This window comes from Aspergillus caelatus (genome assembly GCF_009193585.1).
Source record: "Aspergillus caelatus strain CBS 763.97 unplaced genomic scaffold BDV27scaffold_116, whole genome shotgun sequence".
NCBI lineage: Eukaryota > Fungi > Ascomycota > Eurotiomycetes > Eurotiales > Aspergillaceae > Aspergillus > Aspergillus caelatus.
Window position 1 is genome coordinate 71,837 of NW_022475379.1, and position 25,846 is coordinate 97,682.

General features: G+C 48.5%; 8 protein-coding genes across 8 annotated transcripts; 6 read left to right on the forward strand and 2 right to left on the reverse strand.

Moving 5' to 3' along the window:
* Window positions 1-2,219: 2,219 nt before the first annotated feature.
* Window positions 2,220-4,404, forward strand: BDV27DRAFT_158897 (Alpha/Beta hydrolase protein; the record flags this gene model as incomplete). Its single annotated transcript, XM_032072785.1, has 9 exons — window positions 2,220-2,764; window positions 2,821-2,935; window positions 2,997-3,115; window positions 3,167-3,234; window positions 3,284-3,374; window positions 3,422-3,675; window positions 3,722-4,008; window positions 4,068-4,203; window positions 4,265-4,404. 9 exons carry the CDS (start codon window positions 2,220-2,222, stop codon window positions 4,402-4,404), a joined length of 1,755 nt encoding a protein of 584 aa, XP_031926429.1.
* A 1,234-nt stretch (window positions 4,405-5,638) lies between these two features.
* On the reverse strand, window positions 5,639-5,965 carry BDV27DRAFT_130049 (uncharacterized protein). The gene has a single exon (XM_032067345.1). It carries the CDS (start codon window positions 5,840-5,842, stop codon window positions 5,675-5,677), a length of 168 nt encoding a protein of 55 aa, XP_031926430.1. The 5' UTR covers window positions 5,843-5,965; the 3' UTR covers window positions 5,639-5,674.
* Window positions 5,966-6,256: 291 nt separating this feature from the next.
* BDV27DRAFT_146205 (putative phthalate transporter) lies at window positions 6,257-8,212 on the forward strand (the record flags this gene model as incomplete). Its single annotated transcript, XM_032070533.1, has 9 exons — window positions 6,257-6,477; window positions 6,543-6,582; window positions 6,636-6,764; window positions 6,844-6,913; window positions 7,001-7,048; window positions 7,099-7,244; window positions 7,293-7,510; window positions 7,565-8,026; window positions 8,089-8,212. 9 exons carry the CDS (start codon window positions 6,257-6,259, stop codon window positions 8,210-8,212), a joined length of 1,458 nt encoding a protein of 485 aa, XP_031926431.1.
* Window positions 8,213-9,014: 802 nt separating this feature from the next.
* BDV27DRAFT_130056 (glycine decarboxylase subunit P) lies at window positions 9,015-12,723 on the forward strand. Its single transcript, XM_032067346.1, has 2 exons — window positions 9,015-12,364; window positions 12,429-12,723. The coding sequence occupies exons 1-2, from the start codon at window positions 9,229-9,231 to the stop codon at window positions 12,482-12,484; spliced, it is 3,192 nt and encodes a 1,063-aa protein (XP_031926432.1). The 5' UTR covers window positions 9,015-9,228; the 3' UTR covers window positions 12,485-12,723.
* Window positions 12,724-13,106: 383 nt separating this feature from the next.
* On the forward strand, window positions 13,107-15,262 carry BDV27DRAFT_130057 (chlorohydrolase family protein). Its single transcript, XM_032067347.1, has 3 exons — window positions 13,107-13,295; window positions 13,353-13,802; window positions 13,884-15,262. The coding sequence occupies exons 2-3, from the start codon at window positions 13,523-13,525 to the stop codon at window positions 15,170-15,172; spliced, it is 1,569 nt and encodes a 522-aa protein (XP_031926433.1). The 5' UTR covers window positions 13,107-13,295; window positions 13,353-13,522; the 3' UTR covers window positions 15,173-15,262.
* A 1,095-nt stretch (window positions 15,263-16,357) lies between these two features.
* On the reverse strand, window positions 16,358-18,591 carry rglA (putative rhamnogalacturonase B; the record flags this gene model as incomplete). Its single annotated transcript, XM_032072786.1, has 12 exons — window positions 16,358-16,387; window positions 16,462-16,518; window positions 16,581-16,721; window positions 16,794-17,040; window positions 17,106-17,327; window positions 17,380-17,591; window positions 17,640-17,691; window positions 17,741-17,816; window positions 17,865-17,934; window positions 17,986-18,107; window positions 18,172-18,273; window positions 18,336-18,591. The coding sequence occupies 12 exons, from the start codon at window positions 18,589-18,591 to the stop codon at window positions 16,358-16,360; spliced, it is 1,587 nt and encodes a 528-aa protein (XP_031926434.1).
* Window positions 18,592-21,703: 3,112 nt separating this feature from the next.
* On the forward strand, window positions 21,704-23,751 carry BDV27DRAFT_165501 (putative serine peptidase, family S28; the record flags this gene model as incomplete). The annotated part of the gene is made up of 3 exons (XM_032073953.1): window positions 21,704-21,922; window positions 21,983-22,197; window positions 22,251-23,751. The coding sequence occupies 3 exons, from the start codon at window positions 21,704-21,706 to the stop codon at window positions 23,566-23,568; spliced, it is 1,752 nt and encodes a 583-aa protein (XP_031926435.1). The 3' UTR covers window positions 23,569-23,751.
* On the forward strand, window positions 23,752-25,774 carry BDV27DRAFT_7912 (cytochrome P450). The gene is made up of 4 exons (XM_032077606.1): window positions 23,752-24,381; window positions 24,431-25,088; window positions 25,142-25,408; window positions 25,468-25,774. The coding sequence occupies exons 1-4, from the start codon at window positions 23,935-23,937 to the stop codon at window positions 25,638-25,640; spliced, it is 1,545 nt and encodes a 514-aa protein (XP_031926436.1). The 5' UTR covers window positions 23,752-23,934; the 3' UTR covers window positions 25,641-25,774.
* Window positions 25,775-25,846: the final 72 nt, after the last annotated feature.

Genomic DNA, 25,846 nt, shown 5'->3' on the forward strand with positions numbered 1-25,846 from the left:
TGAACCCTGAGTCCCGAACACCATGTGGATCTCTTTGCAGACTCTCTCTCGAACTGAAGGAAGCTCTATCCCTTTACAGAGTTTAACACGTGAAAATCGATATTCCAGTTTTAAGTCACGTAAAAGTTTGCCTTGTGGATCTGCGATGTCTCAAACGTGTACCCACAGCTCTTCAACCAGTGGGAACCAAAGCTAAGCTATAAAAGTACATATATGTAAACGTAAAAAAAACAATGACGAAGGGTCAAAAATGGATAAACATATACGATTCAGTCTGGTGTATGGGAGTTGGTCCATATTCTAGGCTCATAAGACATGCTTGTCCTTCCTCCTCTTGTCGCCTTGATTCTCTGATTATCCACTCCTCTCTGTTTTTTTCTTTTCTGATTTGCTCCTACTCGAAACAGGTTAGCTCACTCAGATCCGCAGCGTCTTTGGTAAACAATTGTCCATACATTCCTCAAACGCCGCCTAGAGCGTCGACGCCTTTTCCTGATGGCATTCGCGGTCTGAGAAAGGGGTTGTGGCTCAGGGGGCGTGGGACGAAGCATCTGATACAGCTGTCCATTTTGTTCAATAGAATTAGTAATTGTAAAGAATCCAGATACTCGGTGCACCGGGGGATATAGTTACCATTTCCCCCTTCCTCCTTCTCCTCCTCCTCCTCCTCCTCCTCCTCTTCTTCTTCTTCTTCTTAGTGACGCCAAAATTGCTCCTGTTGTTTGTCTCATTTTGGTGCTGCCGTTGCTATCAAATATCAGTGTACTGGATATAGTCATGAGGAACATGAAACCATACAGCGTACATGTATCCTTCCAGGAATGCGACCGAGGGGCAGATGCTCTCATCTGTATGTGGTGGACCCCCGCACTTGAGACATATCGAGCTGCCCTCCTTGGGGATCGGAACAGTAGTGTTATACAAGACAGACTCTAAAGAGCCGGAGCGGGAGTATGTCGTGGAGGCTGTTTCCGGTAGGGACGTGTCGAGGGTGAGTTTTCGATATCTTTGATATAGGGTTTCGCACTCCATTTGTCTTGATTTGTGGATTAGAGACCTCGGGGGGTTATATGGAGTCGATGAGGATCTGCTTTCGTTGCCTCTTCTCTCTTTTAGACCTTAGAATATACTTGGACGAGCCAGTAGATTGTCGTTCCTCTGTAGTGCCTTATAGTGGTGAGGTTGACTCGGAAGTTAGAGTAGGTAAACGTTGGGGGGCGCGAGTGTCGAAGGGAAGGTACATATTCTGGACATGGTTCCTGCTTTGTGGAAGTTGTTTTCTGCCTGGTATGCATATGAACTGAGGTGCCTCCTTCTCCTTTCGATCTTACTCTGTCGCGCACTGGACATAATGAGAGTGTTGATGGTGGGGAGAAATGGTAACCGCAGACATAGCTGATGTTTCCATATGTGAGTTCTACCTCACTGCTGAGAGCTTTGACAGGATCGGCAACCTGGATTGATGATATATGACGAGAAAATGAATATATAGTTGAGTAATCAGCTAAGATTTCGCGACATATACGGGATGATGTATGGTTGAGAATGGTTTGTAGTAGTGTAGCTCTATGCCAACAAACGTGGGATGGAAGATATCATACGGCAGGCATTGTATGTATACTGTATGCTCCGGCAGTGAACTAGAAAAGCTTAACGGAAATAAGGAAATCGGTATGTAATTCAAATTCTATATGTGATCCTACTATAGAACAGGCTGAATGCTGAGGTTTAGCGCTGCACTAAAAGCCGGCGGAGCAGGCTAAAATAGTGAGGGGATTGATCGCCGTGGGGTAGAGTGAGATGGTCGCAGTAGTGACAGAAAAACCAATGCTCTAATTGGTGGAATGTTGGATGCAGACTCCTAGGCTAGTACTGAGGCTTTAGAAGAAGTGCGATCTCTCATTAGTGGAAATGAGTATGCACTTCAATAAGAGAATCCGATTTCCAAGGTATCCCATTGAGGGTATTGTATGGTCTAATGGCTAGCCAATCCAACCGTTTCTCTTGGCCGATTTAGGGAGATTTAGTCAAGCATAGACTGTTGAATAATCGTTCAATGTTGATCAACTCTGAAATTCGGGCCCCGCAAACAGTCAATATGATGGTCCACTCGGAGAAATTCGCTTTCATATAGACGTGGAGATGGCCGTCGTGGTATATCATATATATCCTTGAGGCCCCTGGCTTTATTTGGAGCCAATTGTACCATCCATGGAATCATGACTTGCCATTACCAGAAACTGCTTTGGATAGCTCTCACCCTTGGGGTGTCTGTTTCTGCGCTTCCAAGTTCATCAAAAGCTACTAGAGCTGATGAAAACCCATCGCTACCCTTGGCTACCATAGTATCGAATAATCCACAGACAGAAACCGTCTTCGTCGGTCGTTCACTGCCCGAATTCGACCAGGAGTTATTCCTCGGCATCAAATACGCAGACAAGCCTGTCCGGTTCACCCCGTCATCCCTGAAGACAACTTATACTGCGGATGACAGTGACTCTGGGGCATACACAGCCTCCGTAGACGACTTGAACATATCTCAGGAGGCAGTGCTTTACAATGCTACAGATTACGGCTACGAATGCCCTGGATACGGGTCTGATGAGACAAAACTGGTCGATATGAGATTGATAAAATTGGATGAGGGTTGCCATAATTTGAATATTATCCGACCTAAACTACAGTCCAACGAGACACAACTGCTTCCGGTCCTGTTATGGATTTTCGGAGGTGGATGGCAACAGGGCGCAACGGGGGATCCGAGGTAAGGTACTACATCTTAAAAACCCTGGTCAGGTGCTGATTGGGTTTGTCTGGCAGGTACAATATGAGTTACATTGTTCGCCAGGGCGCAGTGAACGATAAACCTGTCTTGGGGGTTTCGATTAATTACCGTCTGGCGGCTTTTGGTCTTTTGGATTCTGAGGAGGTTCGGGTAAGCTTATTAACAGTTGTTGGCCCTCTATTTGGTTCTGCGATTGGGGCTGACGGTTTAGGCCTCTGGAAACAACAATCTGGCGCTTCGAGATCAGCGGGTTGCCATGCGGTGGGTAAAACAGAACATCAAGGCGTTTGGCGGAGATCCGGATAAGATCACGATCTGGGGGGAATCTGCGTAAGTGACGAGTAGATTTAGGCATGGGTTACTGGATACTGACGACCACAGGGGTGCCTATAGCGTTGGGGCGCACTTGGTTGCGAACGACGGGGACAATGAAGGTCTTTTCCGAGCAGGTGAGCTTCCTCCCAGTTTCTGCGTTGGCCCGAGTTCCTGATTCAATAGCAATCATGGAGTCCGGAAATGCCAATGGGCCACCCTGGAATGGGACAGACTGGTACCAGCCAATGTACGATCGCATCGTGAACAAAACGGGGTATGTTTGTCTTTAACATTTTTCGACACTCTGCTAACGAGGTAAAGCTGTTCTTCTTCGTCAGACGCACTTCAATGCTTACGGGATGTATCTTACGAAACATTATACGATGCGGCATATGAAGGACTAGAATGGTTCGCAGCGGTCGATGGTACATTCGTCACGGAGTATCCTCAGATAAGCATTACGCAAGGCAAAATGGCCAAGGTTCCCATCCTTCTGGGAACAAACACAGACGAGGGAACTAGTTTCGGTACGACAGGGACAGATACGGACGAAGAGTGTGTTAAGCAGCTTATATGTGAGTGTTAGCAATCTCCAGCTAAGATACTTACTGACAAGAGTAGCATCAAAACGCTGGGTTCTTAATCGTGAGCAAGCCACCAAGTTGCTTACGTTCTATCCAAATGACCCTGCCCTGGGGTGCCCATACGGATGGGGAAACACCACATGGCCAGATCTGGGACTCATGTATAAGCGATATGAGTCAATGGCAGGCGACCTTACTATGGTCGCACCGAGACGCCTCCTCGCACAGAATATGGCTAAATATAAAAGCGAGGTTTACTCCTATAGATGGGATGTACCCGCTTTGAATACATCCAGCACTATTGGAGTGGGTCACTTCGCAGAGGTGAGTGCCAGGGTTACCATTCATTACTAAGTTTCTGAATAGTACTGAGAGGAACCTAGATTCCCTTTGTGTTCGCCAATCCAGTCCAAAATATTACAGCACTGGGAGACGATCCCGCTCGCCTTGAGCTTGGTAACCTGGCCGCTCGAATGTGGACTTCATTTGTTGCCGATTTAGACCCCAATGGACATAACGGTATGTGCCCTATGTATTACCCTTGGTAAATTGGATATAGGTAGAGATCTAACATACGCAGTTGCCAATATCCCCCAATGGCCACAGTATTCCCAGGAGGCATCGAACTTGGTGTTCCGCCTGCCCAAGGATGGAAGTTATATCGAGGCTGACACTTACCGAGCGGATGGCATTGACTACATCAATAGTATCCCTAGGTAGATAGGTGACTGGAGCTAGTAATGCACAATCTTCAGGCATTACTCAGAGATTAACGTGAATATGATGGATTTCACCTTTCAAACGTGCTGATTAGGCCAACCAATGGAGTGAAACAATCCCAACTCAAGGGATTGCTGACCTGGAACCTAACTTAGTAGAGAACCAATAGTGAGATATATCGATTTATATGGCAAGGTTTAGCCGAGGCTCTTTTGCAGAACCCTGTCACCCACTGAAGGTGCTCGTGTCCTAAGCTTAGAATCCCTGCATGCCGCATTAAGTGAGGATTTGTATCCTTGGATCAGAAAAGCTAGTCTTATCAAACCTTACGACGTACCTGACATCCTCTGCCCCGCTCTGAGTGCTTTCTGGCCACGGCTACATCACACACAATAATGTCACTATGCATGTGGCAAGAACAACTTATCTAGCAGATTTTCACATTGGGAGTAAGGATTGTGGTTGTCTTGCACTTTAGTTTATTGGTAGCCGGACACCACCCAGGCTTCACCGGCTATTTTTTGCAATTTGCAGCTACTATGGTAAAACATATACAAATTTGCATGAATACCCAGGGCAAGCTGATGGATCCGATACCAAGTTCTCATCTGATTGAAGTCCCAGCCAGACATCGGAGTTTCACAATGGAGATTCGTAAGGCAGAAGCCAGGTTAGGAGCTTAGTCCAGATTCTTAGGGCCCTTATTAGCACCCACTAACGGAACCCTAAGGAGGCAAATACGGTGCACACAAGAATAAAAGTAAATTTTGCCCCACATAGTGTTTTTTATTCGACAGCTCGCTGCTCACCTGAGACAGATTAGCTTCCCCCGAATCAATCCGCGCCATCCTAAGACAGGCTGGAAGGCCCAAGACGATGACTGAAAACAACGAGGAAGACACTCGAGAACTATTCTGCTTCTGTGTTTCTTTGATCCTGTTTGAATAGCATAATCTAAACTCGAAAGAGCTATGACCCGTGCGAGAGTTTCCGTGAGACGCAAGCTAGAAGTCTAAATTCCCCGAGATTTGTTTTGACCAGGACGCGGAGTTAATCCGCGCATACGGGACCCTCACCTTGGAATCTTAATTCCGAGATAGTCCAGTCTCGAACCTATCTGGGCGTTGGCCTGGGATTGGCTCGAGCCAAGCCACAATCCTTAACCACACGGGATTATACGGGCATTTTTTGGTGAATGACCCCAGTGGAAGAATGAGCCATAGTGCTGGTGTTGGAAGACCCATGCGATCCAGAGAACAAAGAGCAAGACTCAGAAAACAAGATGGTTTAGGATGTCTCCGAGATCTCGACTGCTCGCGCGGCGACCCCGGATGTGCCAGCAAAGAGTCTGATCCCAGAGCGAATGAGGGCAGCTGGATGTCATTTGCCAAGCTGCCAAGGGAGTCCTGATGTCAATCGCTCGACACCCCCGCATCATTTCCACTCCACCTTTTCAAACACAAAAAGCTGGGGAAAATGTGGGGAGGTCACTGTCTTCCAATTGAGATAGCGATCAGTTTCCCAAGGCCGAGGTAATATGGGGATTTCAAGTCGGCTATCCTGGCTACATGTTGCCTCCGGGCTGGTGGCACGAAAGATGGCGTCTATAGCGCGTTCTTCAATGGGTCTTCATAGTCATACGTTGTGCGACTAACGGGTCACACACTGAAGAGGCAATTGGGTCCAAAAGTTTAAGTGAATAAGTGTATATGAGACTAACACAGCAGACCGCCTCTATATAATCCTACATCTAGGAGGTTGTCCCTGGTGCCCCTCTTCATCTCGACACCCCACCACCACTCTTTCTCCTTTGCTCCAAGAACGCACTTGAGGAGCGAATAATTATTCAATCATGTCATATCCAAGCAGCGAGAAAGATCCCGGCGCAGACACCAGGATTGAAGATATCAATCAACCTGCCCTGAATGATGTCGACTACGATGAAGAATACACATACGCAGAACAGCGTAAGATTATCCACCGGGTGGATAGACGCCTTGTCACCATTACGGGTTTAGCATATTGTGTGTCCCTCATGGACAGGACAAATCTGAGCATGGCTGCTGTCGCGGGGTAAGTTTCCCTGGTGCAGTAGGGCATCTCCCCAAATTGATGATTCATCGGTTGATCGCCCATAGAATGACCAAAGACCTGGGTCTGACAATTGGATCCCGATATGTGTGTCTCAAGATCCCCATCGTACATTTTGAGTCTGTAGCTAACATCAATAGTCCGTGATGGTTCTCATCTTCTTCGTTCCCTACGTGATCTTCCAGCCACCTATGACGGTTATAACACGGAAGATAGGTCCTACCTACTTCTTGGGAACCATTGTCATTCTTTGGGGAGCAATTCTAGTTGTAAGTCGTTCAGCGCGTTGGTGTGTGAATGACTGCCACCGAACAATCTATTGATATTTTTTTTTTTTTTTTTTAAAAGGGCATGGGGTTTGCGAGGAATTGGAAGCATATGGTCGCGACCCGTGCACTGCTGGGCTTGCTTGAAGCAGGTATTTTTCCCAAATCCGATGATCTGTCGCCTGGTGATCGTGGCTATGGAATCCCGGGTAACATAGGACTAATCTGCTTCGATATAGGCTACTTCCCCGGTTGTGTATATCTTTTGTCTAGCTGGTACACTCGGTGTAAGTGTAAACCTACGATACGAGCTACTCTCGGGCACTGACAGGGTTAGTTGACGTGCAAAAACGTTTTTCGGTCTTCTACTTGATCGGTTGCGTAGCGTCAGCATTGTCTGGTATTCTTGCCTTTGGGCTGATGCAGATGGGCGGGCTTCAGGATCTGGAAGGTTGGAGATGGATTTTTATCATGGAAGGCGTGGTATGTACGCTTTCCCCCCAAGCGACCCTCAATTGCTGATTCCAGTAGATCACAGGGGTGATTGGCCTCTTGACTATCACCTTTTTGGTTGATTTCCCTGATAAAGCACACAAGTCTTGGAGATTTCTTAGTGAGAAAGAATGCGCGTTCATCGTCCGCCGTATCAACCGGGACCGTTCCGACGGAGACCAGGAGCCCTTCTCTCTTAAGCGCTTTCTGTCACCTGCCCTCGACTTGAAGATCTGGGGTTTTGCAATGGTATTCTTGTAAGGCACGCCGAATGCATTTTGTTCTCTCTGCGATCCTCTGACATGCAACAGCTGCACTACAACCGTCACGTATGCTATCGCATATTTCCTCCCGATCATTCTTGAACAGGGTATGGGGTTTAGTACCGCTGCTGCACAATGTTTGATTGCGCCACCCTTTGCGTTCGCCGGGATCGTAATGTACGCATCCGCCTGGGTTGGTGACAAATATCGCCTACGAGGAGCAATCGTCATCTTCAATGCTTTACTCTGTATCATTGGACTTCCCATTATGGGCTTTGCGAAAGGCAATGCTGCGCGGTACGTGGGCGTATTCTTCGCCGTGGCCGGCGCCAACTCGAACATCCCAGCTTGTATGGCATATCAAGCGAATAATGTCCGTGGTCAATGGACCCGTGCATTTTCAAGTGCTACACTGGTGGGATTTGGTGGCATCGGAGGAATTGTGAGTAGTTTGGTCTTCAGGTCCCAAGATGCACCTGGATACCGACCGGGCATGTGGACGACTATTGCGTAAGTACTAGCCTTTTATCAAGCCAAGCTTTCACTGCATCGTGTTACTAAGCAGCCTGCAGATGCAATATCCTCATTTTATTCATCGTGGCCTCTCTGAGCTTGTGGTTCCGCCGGTCGAACAGAGAAGCGGACCGTGGGGAGCGCGTCATCGAGGGGTCTCCGGAGTTTCGGTACACGATATGAACTAGCGCACAATAATGGTTTTCTCTTTCCTCTTCCGGTAACCCCCTTGTTATTTCTGTACATATCTCAACAAGTAGTATATTTAGCCGGTGATGAATATACGGAGGTAATGAGCGATGTTGTGTTCCAATACCGACAATATGCTTTGTTCTATGTTTAGGGTCTTAAGGGATAGAATCTGTCGCACAAAAGCAATGGCTGTAAAACCCCGCATAACGCAAATATCGAGAGGGCGGTTCCAGACCGTCGACATGTCGTACAGTACTCGTTAGTCATAGCATGTATAAATAACTAGCCCGGGTGTGCGTCCCGAGCTTGGACCAAAAAGTCGGATCGGAAAGAACCTGTGGAGGGTCTGGTCTGTATGAACCTTCGGGAAAATCGAGAACTGCCCAGATTAGCGATCAAAGGAGTATCGGATAATGCATTGACAAATTGAGGCCAATTGAGCGCATTTGATTGTGATCCATGAGAATTAAAGTATAGTATAATATCGCCATTCGAGGTAGATAAATTCAACAGGAAGAAATACAGAAATCTCCGACCCCGCGTCTTGACCAAGATCATAAGCTATGACTTTCCCGCGGGAAAATAATCTCTTATCAGTCGCGGAGAAGCCAAGCGCGGTTTACTGGCGCGCTTGCGGGGCAACTTCGCAAGGGACCGCAGAGCATTCCCGGATTATCATTGGCTCGGGAGCCAGCGTTATCGGGTTATCGACAGTTTCCCGTGATTGTCCGTATCGCCCGCGGTTTTCCTGCCGGCCGAAGGAATCCAAAGATTGTATGACTTTGCTCGATAAGTTTTTCCCTAGAGCCCTTTTTCATTCTTCTCTTTTTTAAATCTTGTCTCCCTGTTCTTTTCAATTGTATTTCTCTCCCCTCCTCTATCCAACTATCTTACTATCTCATGTGTTGAGCTATCGCCGGGGATTTACTAGATCAGTACATACTTCTATCCCTTGGCTTAGCCAAACCATTGAACACCGCAGTCCGTTGGACTCTCACATTATCACCATGGCTGCATCCTGGTGCGCCCTTCGTGGCACTCGCCAGCTTGCTCTTCGGACTCGCTTGCGCTCTGCCCCTTCCCCCATTGCATTCCGCAGAGCTTCTCCATCCTCTCCCTTCCGCGCCACCCATCGCGCCCTGCACACAGCTACACAGCAGCCGTCGCGACCGGTCTACACAAGCTCAGTAGCTGACCATGGCGACCCTCACCCCCGCGATCTCTTCCAGCCCCTCGACACCTTTCCCAGGCGTCATATCGGTCCTTCGCCAGACGCCGCAAAGGAAATGCTGGCCACTCTTGACCCCCCAGTGGCGTCTCTCGACGACTTCGTAAAACAGGTGCTTCCCGCAGACATTCTGTCCAAGAAGGACTTGAAGGTTACCGATCCTCACGCCAAAACGAATCTGTACCGGGACAATGTGGGCGGTGGTCTCGGAGAGACCGATATGCTGAAGCTCTTGGATGTCTACCGGAAGCAAATTGATGTTTCTGGCAAGACTTACATCGGAACTGGTTATTACGGTACAATTGTTCCTCCCGTGGTCCTCCGCAATGTCTTGGAGAACCCCGCATGGTACACCAGCTACACCCCCTACCAGCCTGAGATCAGCCAGGGTCGTCTGGAGTCACTCCTGAACTTCCAAACATTGACTGCCGACTTGACGGGCTTGCCATTCGCCAACGCCTCCGTTCTTGACGAAGCTACCGCTGCTGCCGAGGCGATGACCATGTCTTTCGCTACTATGCCTGCTTCGAAACAGAAGAAGCCCGGTAAGGCTTACGTTGTTTCCCATCTTTGCCACCCTCAGACAATCGCCGTGATGCGGTCGCGCGCTGAGGGCTTCGGTATCAACCTGGTTATCGGTGACGTTCTGGCGGATGATTTCAAGTTGGTGAAGGAACAAGGCGACAATCTCATTGGTGTGCTTGCTCAATATCCGGATACTGAGGGTGGCATCTATGACTTCCAGGCCTTGAGTGACACTATTCACGGCGCTGGCGGTACCTTCAGCGTCGCCACGGACTTGATGGCTTTGACCGTTTTGAAGGCACCCGGAGAGTTTGGAGCTGATATCGCGTTCGGTAATGCCCAGAGATTCGGTGTTCCTATGGGATACGGTGGTCCGCATGCAGCGTTCTTCGCTTGTGTCGACAAGTACAAGCGTAAGGTTCCTGGTCGTGTTGTGGGTGTCTCCAAAGATCGTCTCGGCAACCGTGCTTTGAGATTGGCTCTGCAGACCCGAGAGCAGCATATCCGTCGTGAGAAAGCCACTAGCAACATCTGCACTGCTCAGGCCCTTCTCGCCAACATGAGCGCCATGTATGCTGTTTACCACGGCCCGACTGGCCTGAAATCCATTGCTCAACGCATCATGTCCATGACTTCGACTTTGCAGGCGAAGCTTGCTGCTCTGGGCTACAACGTTCCGATTAAGACCAACGTCGCCGATGGCGGTGCGATTTTCGACACCGTTACTGTAGAGCTGTCCAGCAGCGAAGAGGCAGACGCCATTGTTGCAGCTGCCCGGGAACAGTCTATCTTCCTCCGCCGCGTGAACCCTACCAAGATCGGTATCTCTCTGGATGAGACGAGCGGGCGTGAAGAGGTCAAGTCCCTTTTGCAGGTGTTTGCTACTCATGCTTCCAAGGGTGAAGTGTCCATTGATGGGGAGCTTGGTATCTCTCCTCTTCCAGCCAGCCTTGAGCGGACTTCAGAATATCTGACTCACCCTGTATTCAACACCCACCACTCGGAGACGGAAATGCTCCGGTACATCCGTCATCTGGAGTCCAAGGACCTGTCTCTGGCTCACTCTATGATCCCTCTGGGCTCCTGCACTATGAAGCTCAACGCAACCACCGAGATGATCCCGATCTCCTGGCCTGAGTTCTCTCAGATGCACCCCTTTTTGCCTGCAGATGTCGCCAAGGGTTACACCCAGATGATTGATGATCTGGAACAGCAACTCGCCGACATCACTGGTATGGCTGAAGTCACTGTCCAGCCTAACTCTGGTGCCCAGGGTGAATTCGCTGGTCTGCGTGTCATCAAGAAGTACCTGGAGGCTAACGGTCAGTCCAAGCGCAATATCTGTCTGATTCCCGTGTCTGCTCATGGAACAAACCCAGCCAGTGCCGCCATGGCTGGCATGAAGGTTGTTACCATTAAGTGTGACATGAAGACTAGCAACTTGGACCTTGAAGATCTCAAGGCCAAGTGTGAGAAGCACAAGGATGAGCTGGCCGCTGTTATGATCACCTATCCTAGCACTTTCGGTGTGTACGAGCCTGGTGTCAAGGAGGCCTGCGAGATCGTGCACCAGCATGGTGGACAAGTCTACATGGATGGTGCCAACATGAACGCCCAAATTGGTCTCTGCTCCCCTGGCGAGATTGGTGCCGATGTCTGCCATCTCAACCTGCACAAGACCTTCTGTATTCCTCACGGTGGCGGTGGTCCTGGTGTTGGTCCTATCGGTGTTGCAGAGCACCTGCGCCCATTCCTGCCGTCTCACCCGGCCAGCGAATACCTTCAGTCTAAGCGTACGGAATCCTCTTCGCCCCCGATCAGCGCTGCTCCCTGGGGTAGCGCCAGCATCCTGCCCATCACCTTCAACTACATCAACATGATGGGTGCCAAGGGTCTTACCCACGCGACAAAGATCACCCTGCTCAACGCCAATTACATTCTCTCTCGGCTGAAGCCACACTACCCGATCCTGTACACCAACGAGAACGGTCGCTGTGCCCACGAGTTTATCCTTGATGTCCGCAAGTTCAAGGAGACTTGCGGCGTTGAGGCCATCGATATTGCCAAGCGTCTCCAGGATTACGGCTTCCACGCCCCAACCATGTCCTGGCCCGTGTCCAACACCCTCATGATCGAACCCACCGAGTCGGAGAGCAAGGCAGAGCTGGATCGCTTCTGCGATGCTCTGATCTCCATTCGGCAGGAGATTGCTGAGGTGGAGAGCGGCGCGCAGCCACGTGAGGGCAATGTGCTGAAGATGTCCCCTCACACTCAGCGCGATCTTTTGTCCAACGAGTGGAACCGCTCGTACACTCGGGAGACGGCCGCCTACCCCTTGCCTTATCTTGTGGAGAAGAAGTTCTGGCCTTCTGTGACTCGTGTGGATGATGGTAAGTTTCCTCGAATTTGCTTGTCTTATTTGATCAGGAGCAAAAGCTAACTTAACTTTTACAGCTTACGGTGACCAAAACCTGTTCTGCACTTGCGGTCCTGTGGAGGATTCTGAGTAGATATATGATACCCATGTTTGATTGTTCATTATTATCGCCTGCGAGATACATATCTTCAACACATGTTTAGTTGCTTGAGTTTTGGGTTGGCATAATGATGGTGACACGACGCCAAGATTCAACATTCATGATAGACATTCGGGGGCGTTCTGGTTATTATTTGCACATTTGAGTTGTACAAAAAGACTCGTCTTAGCAAAGTGAATGATACTTGCCGCCATACAAGCGGTTGATGTTCAGCTGTTCGTCGCGTACCTACCCAAGTAACTTGATTTTAATCATGGCTGGGGCTGAACTTCCAGATCAGTTCAAAATTCAAACCTGGAAGTAGTCAGCATTTACTTGATTAGGAAGTCACCCTCAAGAGGGGGACGGATGGCACGTGAAGACTTCGTGTCAGCTCTTAAGTAAAAGATTGCTTTTACTCAGCCTCCTGAGTGGTCAGAATCCCTCCGGATCCTCTGTTGTGCCTATGACTATCTTATCTCCTCTGCACTAAACCATTCTTGGCATCGGAACCGGCCGTGACCCGAGGTCACGTCCAATCTGAGATGCGGATGTGGTCCTTGTGGAGTTGGAAGGAGCTCAATCTTCAAGAATGATGACATTTCCCTTCTTGGATGAAGTCTCGAGCTTATAAGAAGCCTGTCTCTCCCTCGAGTGTTGAAAAGTACACAACATCATCCCGTGGTGGTACGTACAGTCCATTAGTGCTCTGTCAGGTAGATAAGATAAAGTTCCAACGGTCATCCTTCCGTCGATGACAGGAGTAGCGCAGTAGTTTTCCTTTGCATACACATCAGTATTCAAGGTGAATTCATGACATTCTATTCATTTTGAGGAATCTATGCTAACTTATGGTGTGTAGTTTGGGAGAATTCAATTGATCTACACGCAGAGCGTATCCTGCTACTTCTATCCCTTGTTTTCGACTGGTCTCATATTGATCCGTACGAGCTGAGCTGGTGCTACTTGGCCCCATTGCAACGTAACCTCAATTTATATCGTTGAGAATCGAGAGAATCACGAAACACCAACATGGCCCCGGCATACATTGTCTTCGTCGGTACATTTGTACATCTTCCTCGATCCACGTCAAAGACCCTCGCTATCCAACAGGGGGCTTTATGGGTTTCCGCCGCCGATGGTCGAATCAAAGGTACCGACTGGACTGTCATCACTGTGGGTGATCTGCACGACCTATTGAAAGAAAAGAGCTGGATCCCTGAGGATGCTCCCCGATATAAATCTGGGACGAGAGTAAAGATCGTCCGGGCGAGGGAAGAATATAATGAATTCTTCTTTCCTGGGTTCATTGGTAAGTGGTGACTCGATTCTCTGCCCCGTATGAATAGGCGCGTAGTCATAGATTCATGTATACAGATACTGACAGGTTTAGACACTCACATTCACGCACCCCAGTACCCCAACAATGGGCTCTTCGGTTCCACTACTCTTCTTGACTGGCTAAAGCAGTATACCTTCCCGATGGAGGCTTCATTCGGGAGCTCCCTTCCCAACATCCCGTCCCCCAGGGCATTTAGGGTCTACAATCAGGTCGTCTCGCGCACTCTAGCTAACGGCACAACCTTCGCCTCCTACTTCGCTACCATTCATGTCTCGGCTACGAACCTGCTGGCAACGCTATGCCAAAAACGTGGCCAGCGAGCGCTCATCGGCCGCGTCTGCATGGACAATCCGGACTTCTCCGAGCCCTACTATATCGACTCCTCAACTGAAGAATCCGTCGAATTAAACAAGGAAGTCATCTCGTACATCCAGTCCATCGATCCGCAAGGAACCATGATAAAGCCAATCATCACCCCGCGCTTTGCCTTAACATGCACCCCGAAAGCAATGCGTGGTCTAGCCGACCTAGCCGCTTCCTATGAGCCCCCCCTGCACATTCAGACGCACATCTCCGAGAACAAACAAGAAATCCATGACGTCCACTGCCAATTCCCAAGTGCCAAGAGCTACGCCGACGTGTACGACACATATGGCCTTCTCACACCACGAACTATCCTCGCCCATGGCGTCCATCTATCGCCCGATGAGCAAGATCTTATCCACAATCGAGGCGCCAAGGTCTCTCACTGTCCCGCGTCAAACTCCGCCCTGGGATCCGGCATCTGTCCCGTTCGCAAGCTCCTTGACAAGGGCATCACTGTCGGTCTCGGCACGGATGTCAGCGGCGGGTATAGTCCCAGTATCTTAGAAGCCGTTCGACAAGCCTGTCTCGTTTCCCGGTTACTTCGCCATGTAGAACCGGCCAGCGAAGGCGATGAAGGAAAGAGACTCGTCCTAAGCGTCGAAGAGGCGTTATACCTCGCTACACGCGGCGGCGCAGCGGCGGTCAACATGGAGAATGATATCGGTGGATTCGACGACGGCATGCTATTCGATGCGCAGCTGATCCATTTGGGACGGTTCTTGCCTGCAAGTCGGTATAGCAGTGGTGAAAGCCAGGTTGATGTCTTTGGATGGGAGACATGGGAAGAGAAGATCCACAAGTGGGTGTGGAGTGGTAATGATCGTAATGTCAAGGGTGTCTGGGTTGGAGGAAAGCTGGTGCATGGGGAGGATGATGTGGAGTATGGGTCTCGGTCTAGTTGGTGGACTTGGCTTTTGAGCGCCGGTGTTGTGGGTGTTGGTGCTGTTGTTGCTTTTAGGAGGTTGAGGTTGTAAGATATAGATAGACTCTTTATCTTTTTAGGTGGCTTTTGGTCATCCCAGATTTTACTTGATAATAATAGAGAATAATTTGTCTTTATGATATCAACAACAACAAGATACAAATTAATAAGAAAGGTGTGAAAGGCCTGTCAAAATTATCATACTGAAAAAGCCACATCGAGGCTGTTTACAGCTAAATACCCACCTATAACATTCTTGAGCAAGCTACTATTTCAACGCCTTGTTACTATACCATCTACTGGTAGCCAGAGGACACATAGCCATGGAAAACATCATGTAAAATGATGCAATCAGATATATACTCTAGGTAACCATGTATAAAAGGGCAAGGAAGACTCCTGTAGCTGAAAACCCCAAGTCAAAAGATAATGATGAGTAAAATAAACAGAATATATCAGAATGCAACAAAGCTTCGATTTCCAAACTAGTCTCACTGCAAATCTACTACCCAAAAAGGCCTGAGAGGGTCTATCTCCCATAGCCCTTTGTCTGGAACCTCACTTTAATTCACTACAAGGTTAAGCCCTTGTTGCACCGTTCTTTGAGGAATGTTCCCATCTGCTGCGGTGGGACTTGCAGGTTACTTACTTTCCCAAAGAATCGTCCCGAGTTATTATCGTTTTTGTGATTTTGGGATTAGTGTTTGGGATCCTGATTGACGGATCGGAGGGTGGACTTTAGAGTTTCGATTTTTTTAGGGGTATGCTGTGAGGATAGATGATCTTTGATGGTAATCGACTACGTGTTTGCTTATATTGTAGTGGCTGATTATCTATGTGGTTATGGTTATGATCGTGTTTGGTGTAGGCAATTGTTGTGGAAGACATGTCTTACTTTGATAGGGGGGGATGAATACGGGGATAAGTGAGTACTGTGATGATATTTTATATGAGTTTTTGTAGCCATTCAGGGCATTTGTAAATACTCGAGTCATTCTAGTTTCTTTCAGTTCCGGAGGGCACGCTCAGAAGGTGGGACGTAGGATATTGATATACTCGGATGGGGTGTCCGTTTATCAATCCTTTTCTACAATGTCCAGTTCAATGTCAACTATAATCCAATCAATGAAGGGTAGACCCGTTAATTACTTCACTATGGACAAGACGCTGGCCATTCCATAGCCAGCTTCAATCAATATGAATATGTGCAAGACCACCTGGTGCACCAATCATATCCTTATTGGAACAGCTCAATGCAGTCAAAAATCTAGAGTAAGGAAGTCATTAGCCAACCAATCCATAGCCAAGGCAATAACCCAAAGAAAGCAAGTAAGCACTTACGACGTTAGGAGCAAGGAACTCATCACCGGAGCTTCCGGAAATGATGCTGATTGTGATCTGATGGTTGTGTTAATTATGAACTTTTGGGGGATGCGGGAAGGGAATTGAGGGGTGCGCACAGTGTTTTCTCCTTCGACGATTGTTCCAGATGGAACGCTCACGTCGTATACGTCGCCGAAGCCGCGGTAGGCTCCGCGAGTAACGCCGCGGGAGTCGAGGTTTGTGGGTGCAGAGGGGGCCTCGCCTTCGTAGTCGTTGATCTGGGTTTTGTTAGTGTGTTTTGGTTCTCGGATTATGTGTATGTGTGTCGGTTTTAGAATGGGGTTCCTCACAGTAGCTTGAGGACGACCGCCTGCGAACGAGAGGGTCGTTCCGATACGCAGGGTAGCGGCGCCGGTTTGGGAGGAAGTGGCTGTGAATTTGATTGTGACGGGGTCGTTGACGCCCTTGAAGGCAGCCATTGGGAAGTCAGTGAGCTCGGAGCTTCCTACGGTGTAGGTAAGGGGTCCCCAGGATGACATGCGCGAGTCCGAGGGGTGCATCCGCAGTTGGTTCTCTGCGTTGCGGAAGCCGGTTGGTCTAGGGGTGATAGGTCAGTTATACCCATATGTGACTTTGTAGTAAGGGTGAAATAGGACACATACGTTCCATCCCAGTCACCGATCTTGAAGATGGTGTCGCCTGTTTCCACGGATCCGGAGATGTCCTTGCTTGTTGATGATCCGGCTGTAACAGAAACAGAGGTCTCGGCTACCTTGTATTCGCCCTGGTAGTAGACCATGGTGTAATCGCCTGGCTTCATGGCCGGGGAAGTGAAGCTACCATCTGAAGAGGCGTAGGTCCAGTACTGGGCATCGGCGTTGTACCTGTATTTATTATTAGGACAAATCAGATGCTATTATTGCACGAGTATCGTACCAGTGAACGACCCATTTGAAGCTAGAGTCGGCTCCAGATGCAGTTCCGGATACAGTTCCGCGACCGTCGGCAGCGACGTAGCCCTTGATGTCCAGGTTCGCGAAGAAGGATGTGTCAATATCGGTACTGGGTGTTCCACTGCGGCTGAAGTACATCGAGTATGGCCCATGGAGACCCTGGCGTCTGTCCTCTGTTTGGACGTGGCCCGAGTTCTGCCTTCGTTAACAAGATAACCGAAAAAGATGGTTTATCAAACGTACCATATACCAGTAGAGGGAGTTGTAGTCACCGCCGTTGTTGGAGTTGATATCGCTGTTAAGATTAGTATGCAAGCATGTTGCGTCGCAGATATTGTACTGACCGGAAGAAAGGACCACCCGAGGAAGTCTCGTATTGGTTGAGGATCATGCAAACACGGTGGGCACCTCCGGCGATACCTAGAAGTAGGTTAGCCATGCGCTACAGTCAGCAAGTATGTGCCTTACAATGTCTCTGGTCATCGATGAAGCGCTGGCTGGAGTAGAACTTGCTACGGGTCTCCCCGTCTACAAGAAACTATAGTCTTCGTCAGCTACCTTCATGTCCTTGTGTCATTTTTGTACTTACCACATCCGAGCCTTCGACGACCGAGCCGCCCGCAGTGGTGGATACATCGCCGAACGGTTCCTCGTTCGGTAGGAGCTCCGAGTTAAGGCGTGCAATGAACCGCAGCTCGCCAACGGAGGGCTCTAATGAATTTGATTCAGATAAACGTCAGGAACTCCTTTCTTTGCGCCGGGACGTAAAACTAACCCTCTGTAGTGTATGTCGCCATGTGAATGATCGGGTCGCCATTGTGGACAACAAAATAGTGTGTCAAGGTATCGGTGTCGCAGGTAACCTTGATGTAGTCCCCTTTACAGATAAGTTGTCAGTATATACATGGTCAACATAACTTGTCGTAATTCTTAGCTCACCATCTTCTACCGCAGAAACATCTGCGCTTCCAAGGCCGGAATTAATGTGGCTGCCCTTGCCGGAGTACTGAAGTTCCGAGCCATAGTAATTGATAGAGGTAATATCACAGCTCGAACGGGAAACTGTAAATTTGAGAGGGTTTTCCGACCCAGCGTCAATGACGTAGGAGTCATCAGAGGTGGTAATTCCAAAAGCCGCATTGGCGACTCTGGCCCAAAGAATAGAGGACGAGAAAAGAAGGGTTCTCGACAACATGTTGTCTGTCAATCTTCTGCAGAGTTGTATCCTCTTCCTCCATCTTCGTCATGTTGTCGGCCGTTGTCCCTTTATATTTGCTCCCAACATGACTTTTACTAGTCTCCAGTGCCCAGACCACGAGAGGGGCATGAAGACAAACTACGAGCAACAAAACCCCTGATTAATTTTTCGAAGAGATGGGCCAGTTTAGTTCCACCAATCTCGAAAGCCATGGTTTATTAAGAATCCAGGCGTAGCGCGCACGACTCGACGAACGTACAGGGGACACCGGAGCACTGGCCGTCGCTAAGATGATCGCTGACGAAGTTTCCCTTTTTGAAACCGGCAGTTACAGTTTTTTAGGAAATCCCCGAAGTGCCGTTGGATATTTATGGGAGCAACCCATGGCCAAGAACCCCTGCGTCACCTAGGCGAGTATGTCATCCACTGGACTCCGCATAGGTGTTTCGCCTTTATTCTGAACTTGGGAACTCTTCTGTGGTCATCAAGGAAAGCGCTTTGGTGTTGTCCGGTCGCTTTGCGAAAATGACTTCGGATGTATTTATAGCGAGCACCCGAAGCTATGTGACGATCGCATGTCAGTTTGTTTAGCAGGGTAAATCCTGCCGGACAAACGGCCATATTCCTGTTCTTCAGTGGTGGACTTCGTCGTGAAGCGATGCGGAGTCCCGATTTCAGACTCGGCGGATTTGGGACACTGGTGCATCAGTCCCATGTTAGTGCAGTGGGGCCATATGCTATCTCCATCAATCAGGGTACTTAATGGTGTGATCCGTCCGTTCTTGTGCGAAAATGTGCCGAAAAGCTTTATATTGAACTTCGTCTTGGCATGACCCTAAAATAAATGCTTCTCCGAAAATGGAAGCCAAAGTGTATCATGAGGATTCTTCAGCTCTACCACTTGGATCCCCTCTGCAGTGAACAGCCAATGGTAGACGGCTTGTCGCCAAGAAATATCATTATGGACCGGTTTCCAGACAAGACATTGACTAAGCTGGAGGTTAAGTGTATACCCTGCTTTTGGCAATATTCTGCGATGCGTTGCTTACCCCTTTTCTTTGATGCATGGCTGCTGTCGATGTCTCTACGCCAATGCGTAGTTTGAGGCGGTCTTAAACCTGAGATATGTTTGGCCATTGATGTTCAATCATAAGACAAGGTCATACCCTAAAATGGCACTTCACTGCCAATCAAATGCATTCCGCTAAAAGTTGGCTTGTGGTTGCACACTAAAGAAATTTTTACAGGACATGATCGCTAAAGGGAGCCGAACTATGGTATATTAGTAGTTCACGGTTGGTGTTCACGATTGGCGTTCACGTCTCAAGGATGTCCATGTTGTGGCAGTTGCTGTGCTATCAAACAAGAATTATCACCTGAACATGGTCACGGGTCGCCTTAATCATAATTGAAATGCCCATTGCGCTTATGGATGCTTCCTCGTACCACCCCAGCCCCCACTTCAGCCTCAGCGGTGCCGAGCAACTTCATGGCGCTTGCCGCATTGCTATCCTCAGGTCGGTCTCGTGAAAACAGTAAGAGCTGATTATGCTCCTCAGGAATGCTTTCGATCTGTGAGCTGAGCCGAAGCACGGCTCGAGGTGTATGTTAGGGCCTCGACCTTATGAGTCTCTAACCCGTGGTTGTACAAGGTTAACTCTGAGGATTATTGCGTATCAAACAGGAACTTATAAAGGTGGGTTTTCTGCCATTGACATAATGCCTTTTCACATTGAGTGTATCACTTCCAAGTCAAGCAATACTTCTTGTCTTCGACGCTGGTCTGAAAAAGCGTATCAAAGATTCAACGGGTGGACACTAACTCGCTTGCTAGAAAAGATGTGATCGTGCAGTCTGTAGACTTCTATACATCCATCATATACGGAATATGCATGTTTACTATTTGTCCCCTTTTGTGTAACAATTATCCACAAGTTGCCATGGTTTTAGCCTGCGGGCTCCCAAAAAAAAAAGTCTAAGACTATAGCAATGGAAGTAGACCATATGTAAAATGCGGTCTTCAATAGAAATTATGGTTTGTACACTCTTCCTAGGTGCATGGGTAGTGTCAGTATTCAGACTCCATCTGTTACATGTGGCGGCTGACTGTCTTTGAAGGTCCAAACACTCAAATTCATAAAATTGCGGGTTATCGGCGTTGTACAGCCCTCAATCCATGGGCATTGTACAAACTAGGCACCCACTGCTGCTTGGCTCGAAACACCGTACAATGGCATCTGGATGAGCTGGGATAGTTGCTTTTGCTCCTGCCTAGCATATTACAGCCGCAGCCGTTGGTACATAACAGCTCAGTGGATAAATCCATCAAAATTATCTTCTCGAAGGGAATATATGTGGAGGTCTTTGAAATGAGCTGTTCAATCAAGCATATTGCCCTCCTGGCTGAACCACTTGACGGTATGTTGTACCCAGACTACTGCTCCAAGACCATAGGTATGAAGCTTTCAAGATTGAAGTCATCGGGCATTCAATGTTCACGGCAATTTGGTGGCTGCATTACGACCGTCTAACTGGTTGCTAAACTTAAAAGTGATTCAGTTCAGCTATATAAAGACTCACCGTTTTCAATCAAGTTCTGATCTTATTTGGTGGTTGGGGCATTCATGACATTCCCTAATAGTTAACGATCGACAGGGCTCTTGGCGCCATGTGCACAGGTGGGCCAACAAACACCGATATTATAGGCGTGGCATCTGTCCACCGCCCGGGCCGATGTCCGAAGCCATCCAATCTGGATTCTTCCAAGCACTCCCATTTCCGCATTAGGTAACATGTTGTCCAACGTACTCAGACATATTCGCTCACTTTATACGAGCCTACTGCATACAATGTAATCCTGAAAGGCCTTTACTGATACGTCATGAGGAACTAACATTGGATTGGCTGACCCGGCCAAGACTGGGGTGGTCTCGTTGACGCAGCCGTCCGGTAAGAGTATCTATCAATCATTGCGCATACATATAATAGACACGGGTACTACCCCTTTTCTCTGCTGGTAAGCTATCTGTAACCTTCTCGAGATACCCTTTGTGCATTTTACATTTTATGCGCGTGCGAGCATGAAAAGTCTCTGTCTCTTCAGACCAATATGCGTTTCGACCTCTTTCTAATATTACCCAGCCTTGGTTTTCTGGCTGGCCCCGCTGTGGGCATGGGGATGCTTGGAGGGTCTAGGTATATGCGAGAGCTGCAGTTCGCTGCAGAGTTGAACTTGGACCCCAGGTCACTTTCCAACAAAAATACTATACATTCAGTGCTCGCCAAGACCAATACTCAAGATGAGAAGATCACCACAGAATACATCACGGTATGTTTACGCTTGCCTTTCTCATGGTTGTTTTGGATCCATAGTTAAACACATTTTTAGATTCCTATCGACCATAATGATACGGCTGTTGGTACATACCAGAATCGATTCTGGGTGAATGATGACTATTACGAGGCTGGGCGTCCGATCATCATGTACGATGCCGGAGAAACAAACGCAGAGCGTATTGCCAAATCTCACTTGACGTCGAATTCGTCCTTTTTCAGGAAAATCCTCGAGGACACTCACGCGATGGGTATTATATGGGAACATAGGTTTGTTCTTCTCTGGATAACTATAAGTCGCGCAGGCAGCTAACGGCATGTAGATATTACGGAAACTCTACTCCATTTCCAATTAGCAGGGATACACCGCCTGAGCACTTTAAATACCTTACGACCAAGCAAGCTCTTGAGGATATCCCCTATTTTGCGCAAAACTTCAGCCGCCCAAAGTTCGCCGACCTTGATCTCAGCCCCAGCTCTACACCCTGGGTCCTTGTCGGAGGTTCATATGCTGGAATTCGTGCTGCTTTTGCCCGTAAGGAGTACCCAGACGTTATCTTCGCCGCTTATTCTTCCTCTGCCCCGGTCCAAGCACAGCTGAATATGAGCATGTACTATGACCAAGTCTACCATGGTTTGGTCGGACATGGTTTTGAAAACTGTGCCAAGGATATCCATGCAGCTCTAGGTTATATAGACCAGCAACTATCAAACAATCACACTGCTGCTGCTACCAAAAAGCTATTTTTTGGCCCTGGAGCTGAGCAGAACAGCAATGAAGGCTTCACAGCAGCTTTGGTGACTATCTATACCTATTTCCAGAACTATGGCCTTGACGGTCCAGAAGGAACTCTGCGCGAACTCTGCCAGCATCTTGAAGTGGATCCTACAACGCAGGAAGTAGCAGGTCCTGATGGCTTCGCCCCAGTCCGTGGAAGCAAGCATGTGGCCGAACGTTGGGCTGCATGGCCAGCGTTCACGCCATTGGTCAATAATATTTTGGAGACCAATTGCAGAGGACTTAGTGATCCTGCTAAGCCGTCTTGTAAGCTGGACATAGCATATTATGACCCTGATTCTATCAGCTGGAGTTGGCAGTATTGCACCGAGTGGGGATTCTATCAAAGCAACAATTTTGGCCCTCATTCACTGCTCTCCCGCTACCAGACCCTGGAGTATCAGCAGGAAGTATGCAATAACCAGTTCGCGTTGGCGGTCGCAAACGGCATGCTACCATCACGACCACAGACGGAAGCCCTGAACAAAGAGTACGGAGGCTGGAATATCCGACCGTCTAATACTTTCTTCACTGGCGGAGAGTTTGATCCATGGAGAACATTGTCTATGCTGACAACTGAAGATATCGCGCCTGGGGTTGCGCCCGATGGAATCAGGTTCTCTACTAAGATCCCGAACTGTGGCGAGACGAGCGAGGACAAAGTGTTCGGATACCTTCTCAAAAATTCCGAGCATTGCTATGATTTTCAAGGCTTATCCACGGAAGGAAAGGCGGCTCGCGACCTGTTCAAGGAAGCATTGACAAAATGGTTACCATGCTTCAAGCCTTCAAGCCCCAAGGCTCCCAAGGTGAACGTGACGCAAGCGGAGTTAACAAAGGGGGCGGTAATGTGGGGTGCATGAGAAAGGTAGAAGATGTGGAGTGGATGAAGTTCAAGCCTCCCACCTCCGAGGGCCGATCTTGCGATTTAAAGCTAACCTCTTTGGGAGATGCTTGCGATGGCCCAACAAATCATGTGCCTGGATTATGTCTCTCTCGATACGGAGTACTTCCTCGTGCTCGGTATTCGGTCGCAATGAACTTTCTCTGTACATATTATTCAATGTTTGAAGTCACCCTTACACATGTGCTTTCAGTCAATCGATGTATAAGTACCTTCCTCTTTCCCGCCCGGGCACTATTCCTAGGTTCTCATTCGTGTCCAATTCACATCATTTAGCGGTACATATATTGCATTACTTCAAAAAACTGTAACTCCGTCGGCCATCATGCTGGCCCAAATTGCTCCGCTGTTTGGTGCCCTGTGCATTACCTTCCTAGTTCTGCAATACCTCCAGCGACTTTATCAGCAGCGCAAGCGAGCCCAATCTCTTGGATGTCAACCTGCCGCTCAAGGGCCATCAGGCATCCTTGGAATCCGATCGTTTGTACGGTTGCTCAACGAAGTCAGGCACAAACGATGGGTTGAATATCTTGCCGGGCAGTATGGGCGGTTCGGAAACACTTATACCCAGAAGGCTCTGGGTAAATGGATGTTGTCAACCATTGAACCGGAGAATATCAAAGCTCTCTTGGCAACCCAGTTCAACGATTTCGGCCTGGGAACCAGACATCGTGAATTCTATCCTTTACTTGGGGACGGAATCTTTACTCTCGATGGTTCCGGCTGGTCTCATGCACGTGGGCTGTTACGGCCTCAATTCACCCGAGATCAGGTATGGAAACCCCCTAATTACTGGAGGATATAACTGCTGACTCTCTTAGGTGGCTGACCTAGAGCTCATGGACGGTCATATCTCCCGCATGATTGATCTCATTCCCCGAGATGGTTCCAGTTTCGACATTCAACGTCTCTTTTTCCTTCTAACAATTGACTCTGCCACGCATTTCCTGTTTGGAGAATCGGTAGGTGCTTTGGAATCTTCCAACAGCGCAAGCCTCTTGGGGAGATCGTCTGTCGGAAGTGCACAGGGATTCGCAGAGGCATTTGGTACCGCCCAAGACTATCTGACAACCCGCTCGCGTGCTATGCACTTTTACTGGATGGTCAACCCGAAGGAGTTCCGTGAAGCCAATCAGCGTGTTCACGAGGTCGTTGATCACTATGTTCAGCTTGCTATCCAATCCAAGAATAATCCGGATAAAAAGTCTGATAGATATATTTTTGCGGAGGCTTTGGCTGCAGACAACGATGATCCAAAGGTACTGAGAGATAATATGCTCAACATTCTTGTGGCTGGTCGTGATACCACTGCCAGTCTGCTCAGCTCTGCATTTTTCTACTTGTCACGCAACCAGGATGTTTGGAAGAAGTTGCGACAAACCATCATCGACGAGTTTGGGGATAGCCAAAACCCGAAGGGAGAAATTACACAAGCAAAACTAAAAGATATCCCATACTTGCGATATGTGTTGAACGAGGGTATGTGCTTTTGCCTCTTTGCCAGTCACAGTTTACAGTGCTAACAAGATTAGTCCTCCGGTTGTTGCCCCCGGTGCCTCTCAACTTCCGTGTCGCTGCCAAGGATACTTCCCTACCAGTTGGAGGCGGTCCTGATGGAAGATCTCCAGTCTTTGTTCCAAAGGGTCAAGTTGTCGCATACAGTGTCTACGCTATGCACCGCCGTACAGACTTATATGGATCCGATTCTCATTCGTTCCGTCCAGAGCGCTGGGAGGAAAATGGCAGACGCGGTTGGGACTATCTTCCATTCAACGGAGGCCCTCGGATCTGCCTTGGTCGTAAGTTATATTTTCATTTTCCCCCATATCAAGAGAAACGCTAACCATGGGATTTATAGAGCAATACGCACTTACAGAAGCAAGTTATACTCTTGTCAAGTTGATCCAACGCTTTGACACCCTCGAGTGCGCCGACCCAGAATTGAAACAGCCCGCGATCCTGTCTACTCTCACCATGTCGCATGATCGGGGTGTGAAGGTCAGACTTCACTCATCAGTGCAAAAAAACTGATTTGACCAGATATTATGCAATGCTTGAATGTCTTAATGATTATGACTGTACATAATGGCATACCCTGGATACAGGTCGCTCTAGGCTGTATGTTATGTATTAGCTGAAAGTCTCCAGGATTTATCTGCGCTAGACTACTCTTCCGGTACAATATACCAGTAATAAAGAATGTTTTCCAAGAATAGACCTTAGTAAATCAACTCAAT